The 8,346-nt window shown below is 41.6% G+C and overlaps 2 protein-coding genes across 3 annotated transcripts in view; one reads left to right on the forward strand and one right to left on the reverse strand.

The window, feature by feature from the left end:
- Positions 1 to 605: 605 nt before the first annotated feature.
- LOC118334335 lies at positions 606 to 3,090 on the reverse strand. Its single transcript, XM_035670226.1, has 7 exons — positions 3,004 to 3,090; positions 2,795 to 2,907; positions 2,654 to 2,708; positions 1,649 to 1,750; positions 947 to 1,558; positions 780 to 816; positions 606 to 697 (listed from the first exon to the last, which is right to left on the reverse strand). Exons 1-7 carry the CDS (start codon positions 3,088 to 3,090, stop codon positions 606 to 608), a joined length of 1,098 nt encoding a protein of 365 aa, XP_035526119.1.
- Positions 3,091 to 6,308: 3,218 nt separating this feature from the next.
- The window catches only part of gas7b (growth arrest-specific 7b), a 61,076-nt gene continuing 59,038 nt past the window's right edge, over positions 6,309 to 8,346 (forward strand). The window contains exon 1 of one of the 2 annotated variants that reach the window (XM_035670714.1): positions 6,309 to 6,710. In XM_035670714.1, the coding sequence (XP_035526607.1) occupies positions 6,531 to 6,710 (180 nt within the window). In that variant the 5' untranslated portion in view covers positions 6,309 to 6,530. The remainder of the gene's footprint in view (positions 6,711 to 8,346) is intronic. The other variant, XM_035670723.1, reaches the window with a different exon arrangement.

Below are 8,346 nucleotides of genomic sequence, written 5' to 3' on the forward strand. Positions count from 1 at the left end.
TGACTGTGTCTGTGTAGGCGAGAGGATGTATGGGTCAAACAAACACAGCAGACTGCTGCCCCGTTCGCAGTGCGAACTCATTTTAACTTGGGCCAGGTAGGTAAATTAACTTAGGCAATGTACTTAACTTAAATCAGATACGTAATGTAACTTCCAATCTTTTCCTAAAGAAGTAGTTTTGTTGCTGAAACCTAACCAACCACGACCTCAGCAGGCTTTAATTTGAAAGTGTAACCGGATGTTAGATTCTTATTGTTGAGAATTGTAGGAAACATGACACTGCCACATTGGACCGCTGTGTTTTTTACACACTTTGGCGTGATACTGGGTTGGCCTGCTGGTTGTTGAGAGCGGTGGGAATGAATCAAAAACAGACAAGAACAAGAGCTGAGGGGAACTTAGTCTGACTCTATGGGCTCATTAACACCTTTAACATTACACATTGTTATTTGATCTGTTGAATTATATCATTTCTATAAGTAACATCCAAAATGTAAAGAATACAAAAATATACATACACATTTTCTTTCTACCTATTAACATTTATTAAATAAGTGTGATTTATGTTACTGAGAATATACTGTAGAGAGAGGAGCTGGTGTGATTCACTCCTCAGGGGACAGCGGGCTCGTCATCTTTTTCCACATTTGTCTGAAGAAGAGACGCACTCCTTTCTTCCCCTCTTTGTCTTTTTCATCTAAAAGGAGCAAAAATACCAAAGTGTTAGCAGAAGTATAATATAAGTCCTAAATAAATAATGTTTTGAATAGCCAACTCACCATGCCTTTCTGCAGCAGCACTGCACAACTCTGGAGCCTGAGAAACAATTCATGAATCTTAAATTATATAGCTTATCCTTACTTTACCAAATAGTCAGTAAAGGTCTCCTGAGCACAGATATCTAGTAGCACAGGTAGGTTTTACAGTATTAGCAACTTTTTGTTACCATGGGTTTCCTCTCCAGCTGATGGAGAGCCCAGCTGTATGCAGCACTCCGCACTCTGTCGTCCATGTCCTGGACGGCACACACAACGCTCTCTCTAGCACTGATGGAGCTTTCATCAAAGTCCATGAGGTGGAAGGTTTTGGAGCGGTCAACAAATCTTTTATAAACGGCTTTGACCATGTCCCGGGCCGCTGACGTGCAGATGCACAGGAGACGAGCTTTAGTGAAAAATGTATTGAGACAGAAGCAAGTAGCCGCTGCCTCAGCCAGCTGTTGGCCGGTGTGAAAGCTGGCAGCCTCAGCCCTGATCCTCAGAGCAGAGGCCAGACTGGAGTCCCAGCTCGCACTCTGAGTCTGGGAGGTCCTGAACTCAGCAAGTGGCTCTGGTTCATCCAGGAGGAACTCCAGAGCTGTGTCCACCACCTGTGGTGCTAAAGGCTCAGTGGTCTGCTGGAGCTTGGCGAGCAGAGCCAGTTTGGAACGCTTGCTGGTGTGAGAGCCAACGAAGGAGTCGAGCAGCTTGTTGGACAGGTGGCGGAGGAAGGTTTGTACATGCTGCTCTGCTTTCGGGCGGATGACTGAGAGAAACATTTGAAGACCTTCCAATGTGACCTTCATATGGTGGGAAGATAAAGCCAGGAGAGGAGTGAGAGACTGCGGGGTGGTAAAGGAGTGACTCATGAGGATTTCTTTTATCTTTACCTTTCTTCTGAGCTGCCGTGAAAGGCGGTTCTCTTCTTCAAGTTCCACCCAGACCTCTTGCTCCATCTGGTCCACACAGACGCGCCTTGCTGAGGTCCAGGCCTGAACACATCTCTCATTAGTTAGTCTCAGCTGGTATAGTTCAGGCTTTATGTTACAGGTCTGTCATTTTCTACAGCTTTAATATAAGGGTTTTTTAAGTTAGTTTACTTAGGATTACTTCTGTCTTTACAAAAGAGCATGTCTGTATATACTTTTCATTTAATTATTTACGCTTCGTTTGTAATAGATGTTTGTAATGTAAATAATGCAGTATTTTAAGTATTTTAAAAACTTTAATAATGCAGTATTTAAAATATTTTAACTATCTATACTTCTCTAATCCTAGTTTACTAGCTAGCAAATCTACATCAATCGTAAGCTAGCTAGTTAGCTACTTAAGTATTGTTTCACTAAAGTTAAGCAACTACATATATCGTTTATTTATCTTCAAAACTCTTGTCAACTCTCAATTTGCGTTAACTGTTGCGATGTTACGATCGCAACAGTTAACGCAAATTCAACCAATCCCTGGGAATTCTCTGTGTAACTACTTCTCACTGGAACAAGCTGCCTTAAATATTTTATGAATTATACAAAAAAATAATATTTTTTGCAATTTTCACTTTCTCTCGCAATTTAATTGAAAGAAAATGCTTCAAACATTGTAACATGCATCGCAATTTTTTAGAGAAGCTGCTGTAAAATCAGACATTTTAGGCCTCAACAATTCCCCCCCAAAAATCCTGAAGGGACTGACATTAGCTATATATCTAAATACAGGAAGCAGAAAGTTGACTGAGGTTCTGACTGATGCATACTCAACTCTTATTGGAGCACAGTGCGTAAAGGAGCGGGACTTAGGAGGGGTTAATTGTCACACCACTAAGAAAAAGTTACATAACGTTAACTAACTTTAAATGTACTTTTATATGCTCTATCACTCAGTCAATATGTTATATTTACCAATTCAGCCACAAGTAGCTTCCTTGCCTCTGCCACTTTAGTTATTTCCTGGAACCTTTCAGAATAAGAAAGATTTAGTTATCCATGTTGCAATTTTTCATTTGCAGCAAGCTTTAATCTAACATGTCACTGTGGACTCACTCTTCCAGGAAGCTTCTTCCAGCCAGCAGCCAGCTCTTCATGTCTTTATCAGATAAATAAATGGGAACTTGATACTGCAGCTTCATGATCACAAACTGCCTCATGAGCATCTTCTGAAAGATAGATTCCGTGTACAGTGAATCAGTTGACTCAGAGACGCCTTAGTGTGCTGCTGAACGCATCTTTACATTTACAGCGGTAACACTGACCTCAGCTCTGTAGCGCTGTTTCTCTGTCACTGAGAAAGAGGACGGTCTCATGTGCGCAGCTTGCTTCAGAATGCAGTCAGTGTCCATGTTGAACAGTGGTCAAACTCCTGGGGGTAACAGGAAACACTCATTTAGTAGAATTCAGTTGGAAAAAGTGTGTACCATAATACAGTGGTATGATATGCATTTGAATTGACTATATTGCTGTTTTAAAGAGGGGGTTGTGGAGAACAGGACTTGGGGTGGGTGTTGCTGTTAGAGATTATGTGATGATTTTGCATCATTTGAATAAAACATTCTGAACTACCCTCAGTGCAGGCAGGGATGATAATATTACCCAATCCTTTTGAATAATGATATAAACAGCCTTTATTATTAACGTTAGATATTAGTGGAGCACTCGACCAAATACATCACCAGGGTGTCAATTTGTCATTATAGTATCCCCACTTTACGGAACTAGCTACAGGTTGTCTTTCCTGATGAAGAACAGTTCATATGAAAGAATCATTAGGAAACTTTACATACCTGGTACAAAGAGAGAGTTGCTACAGTCTGAGTGAAGAAGGAAGTGCTTTCAGATGGTTTAAAAGCTTGTTCAGACAACAAGAATGGAGAATCTGAACGGATCCCCTCAGGCTGGCGGTGGTGATGTTTGTGTGTGTGTGTGTTGTTTGTGTGTAGGTGTGTGTGTGTGTGTATTTCTGTGTCTGTGTCTGTGTCTGTGTGTGGAATATACAGTTGACATCATCTGCATCATTCTGATGCTTCCTGTCAACAAAACGTTACCATGGGGCTCGCACTCAAAACAAAATAATAATAATTACTTATCTTGCATTTCCTGGCTATTTTTGTCTTTTAAAAAAACTTTAAGTAGCAATTTCAAAAAGTTTTATTTCAATTTCTGTCCAGTGTGTAACATTCAGGAGGATCTATTGTCAGAAATAGAATATAATGTTCATAGGTATGTTTTCATTAGTGTATAATCAGCTGAATATAGGAATCATTGTGTTTTTGTTACTTTAGAATGAGCCGTTAGGGAGCGGGTCCTCTCACATAGCTCACATTTCAACAACAAGACTCCAGACTGTTAATCTCTAAATATAATTCCATTGTTTTCACTCAAATAGAATTTCAAAATTATAATTTTGCAAAAGACTTTTTGTCTGCATCAGCTGATGAAGCTTTTCTTTTTATATTCTGGCCTCTTCAGCTCCCCCTTTTCTCTTTCTGTTCTCCATCTTGTCTTTTTTTAATGTACTCACATCTTCTACCAAGTGCCCCTCACTGTTGTATGCAATTCTAGGCGGTGATCAGGAGGAGGTCAAAGGTCAAATGTAATTAAGTCATCGATCAGGTGACCAATCGTAACCTCCTGAGCTTCTGCGAGTGTAGCCTACATGATCTGTGTATAAAATGATTGTCCACTGGGCAACTTCCTGTTTCTCCCGATTAGTCACTTAGGGCTTTTTATTTAAGGCTGATTTTTAATGTGACATTAGACATGATTAGTTATTGTTTTTGCTTTTCAGTCAGATTGTGTGCATATTACTTTTAATTTTACACACTGATATCAGTTTACTCTTCATGGCATCGGGGGGTCAAACAAGAGAGGTGCTTTATAGTCCTTTAATGAGGATTTTTGGCCATTGATGCCTTCCTATATTGTTGACTTATTCATGCTAATCATGCTATATGCATTTTACTTCTGTTCCTACCCAGCATGCATCATTAAGTGCATTCATTTTTTTTGTTTGGCTACTTGTGAACAGCCAATTTCCGTATCGAAATTGTTTCTTGCACAAAAACGCAATTTTAGACCTGCTGATAGCTGAGAGCTCCACTTTGTGGTATTCAAGGTGTGATGTACAACAACAACATCTAGCGACTGCTGGTTTTACTGAGTCCGAAAGGAAATAGAACACAGAAAGCCTCATTACAGCCACATCAGTCGGCCTTTCCAGGTGTCTCACTGTGACTTGAGTTGGTTGATGTGATATTTGTTGGCCAAAAATAAACTGATGTGTCATAACACCATGCACTGTGCAAATGAGGAACTGTCAAGTTTTTGTGTGTTTTGGGCAAACTTAGTGTTAGTCAGTGCTGACTCTGAACAACAGCTGCTTGAGTTGAAATGAGAGGCTGAAAGTTAAATATAATTAATATAAATAATCAGATCATCAGAAAGTCTTTGTACATTGTTCATTGTAGTTGTGTTTTAACTAAATTATATTCAGTGCTTTATTGTACTGCAAACACTTCTAACAGTAGCCTAATCTTAACCATCATCATCATAATTATCATCATAATCATCATCATCATCATCACCGTGGTAACAGAGGATCTCATAAAAGAGTTTTAAAAAAAAGATAACTAACTAAATACATAAATAGCATAAGAAACAATATAAGCAGTAAAATGAGGCCATGAAAGCAAATCATAACATGGACAAATGTTTGTACATCATAAATAAATGATAATAATAAATCATCATCATCATTTAAAATGTGCCTATGAAAAAGTAAAGAAGAAGCTGGAGGGGAGTTGCACGGTCCAACATTAGTAAGTCAAGTCTGCCACAATAAGAGACGGAACTTCCGGTACAACCTTTCAAACTAAAACGGAACGTTGCATAAAAACAAATGCCAGGCAAATATATGTAACCACTTTCAAATCAATCATTAGCAGTCATTCTTCTTCATGATAATTATGATTGTGTGTATATATATATTTATAAAAGTATCCTAGCATAAATTACACACTGGCAGGTAGTATTCAAGTGCTTTATAAAAACGTTTAACTTCCACAGAAATAGACAAACAAACAAACAAATTAGTAGGTAGAGGCAGCAGTTGGCTAGTACTTCTTGGACTGAAGAAGAAGAAAACGAGAGAAAAGAAGAAATGGTAGCTCCTGAAGAAGAGCTAGTCTAATGGGGCTAACATTGCTATGATAAGTGTTAGCCTAATGGGGTAATATTAAGGGTAGTTTCAACCTTGGCCCGTACTATTACTCCCAAACCACAATAGTCCTATTAGCAGTATAATAGTTGTAGTAGTTATGTAGTTGGAGAACTCATGGAGAAACCACTGGGCTAAAGGTCCACTTACTATTTTCAACTATTTCCAAGCACACGTTCTTCCTCAACAGAGGGAGTGTGCTCTGTAGTGAGATAGCTTGTCTCGTGTTCGCTCACTTTGAAACCTGTTGTGCTTTTACTTTGAATTCAGACATCTCCAGCTTCCGGTGTCCGCCTCGCTCCGTGCAGCTTGCCGCTAGTCCGATCGCCTCAGACGGCGCTACAGGCTGGTAGCAGGCTGGAGGAGCGGCAGAGCGGCGAGGGAGGAGGAGGAGAAGAACCTGTTCACTGACTTCACACCACTTTGGCTCCGCTCCTGTCCTGTACGACCCGTGAGCGACACCGGCTCTAAACTCGGACACAAACTTGATTGAAAAAGTTCGATTGTTGTCTGGAGGAGCGAGGAGGGGGGGACGAACCATCGGCATCTGTGCGGGAAGAAGTTGCGATGTCTGGATCGTACTGCAAAAGTTTGTACCCGTTCAGCGGGGAGCAGCACCAGCAGGGACTGAGCTTCGAGGCCGGGGACATTATTAAAGTGGTCCAGGCTCTGCCCGGAGGCTGGTGGGAGGGAGAGAGGGATGGAGCCAGAGGATGGTTCCCCTCAAGTTATGTCCAGGTCCTGGAGGTAAGGGTCTATACTCACTGTCGTTAGGTATTGGGACTCATTACAAGTCTTAATTGGATGTAAAATTGCTTAATTGACTTTAACTCTTTTATAATTTTGTTCTGTTTTTGGGGACATTTTGGGGTCATTTTCTCTCTCTATCTCTCTCTCTCTCTCTCTTCCACTCACATCACACACACACACACACACGATGTGACAGGGGTAGAGGGCTCAGAGCACACACACTCACACACTTGAGGATAAAGGCAGCATTGACAGATGCACTAATGAATCGTTTTCCCGTGCTGTGCTTATCAGATTAACTCCAACCTTCCCAGCAGTCAGCAGCTCTCCGCCTGCCTGCACACTTCCTCATTCCACGCACATTCCAGTCAGATACTCAGGTCTCCTCTCTGTGCGCCTGAATGCTCAGGACATGCTGCTCTCTCCCCCTTCATGGTCAGCCCCTCCCTTCCCCACCCAGCCTCCCTCTCTGGCTCCTCCACGGAGTTCACACACTCTCCTGCAACTTAGAAACAGATCTCACATTTTTCTCGTTGAGTTTGTTTCTTGTGAATTGTGGCCGTGTGATGGGATTGATAGTTTGTGGTAGAGTCAGCGCCGCCGCCCCGTTTTCTGACAGTTTGTTGTAATCAGCTTGTATCCAACAGGGACAGGCGCGACGCCAGCACTCTCAGCGACATGCCACCAGTGCTGCCATTTTCATCACGTCGTCTTTGCTCTGAATGCGAGAAGATATAAAGGGTAACATGATTTGTGACCCAGTGGCACCAGAGCAATGCCTCCTCCCTCCTCCCTCACTCCTCCCTCCTGACTCCGGGCTCCTGCTGGTTTAGATACTGCAGGATCACATAGACCTGTGGCAGCAGACGGTTCAGGCACAACATCCTTTATCATTTCTCAGACCAGTTTCAGGAATGGAGTTGGGAGGGGGGGGCATCCACCCTGCACAGGTTTGTAGATGAGCTTCAGCTTGAACTCTGACCTGTATTTAGTGGATTGAAAGGAAAGTGAGCTTGTCTGTAGGGATCAGCCTTGATTAAGTTATTCTGGTTCAGTGATTTGAATGCTGAAGTATAACAATAGTAACTCAGTCTGATTATCAGGCCATGATTAGCTACGACTAATGGAAAATAGAGATGAAACAGTGTTTCTTGATTAATCCACAACCATTTCCATCATCAGTTTTCAAACAGATTCCAGACATTCACTGGTTCCAGTTTATCTCCATTAAAGCTGCACCAGTAAATCAGCCGGGCCGATCTATTGGTTTATGGTAGCCACACTATGTGACCACAGCCTGTGAGAAAGCAATACATTCTGCTACCTAAAAATATATTAGCTAATTGTGTCATGTGATGTAAATGAACTTTTCCCATTCAAAATCAGGGCCTTGGCGCTGCCCCTCTGTGATATCGCAGTGCTGATGGGCCCGACCAATTTATAATCCGTTCCGCGGTCCATGAACTCCCTACAGATATACTGCAACCAGCGTTTATGTCGGCCAATGATGTGACATATTCAGATTATAGCCCAATTGAAAATGGATAGTTGATTGTCAGAGGAACCAGAGTTTTTCACAGATTATCTGTCTCATGTACTACTGTCAGAATATAGTGAAAGTTTAAGCAAATGT

The sequence above is a fragment of the Morone saxatilis genome, unplaced genomic scaffold (genome assembly GCF_004916995.1).
Source record: "Morone saxatilis isolate NCDOM2014 unplaced genomic scaffold, NCSU_SB_2.0 Contig1, whole genome shotgun sequence".
Lineage (NCBI taxonomy): Eukaryota > Metazoa > Chordata > Actinopteri > Moronidae > Morone > Morone saxatilis.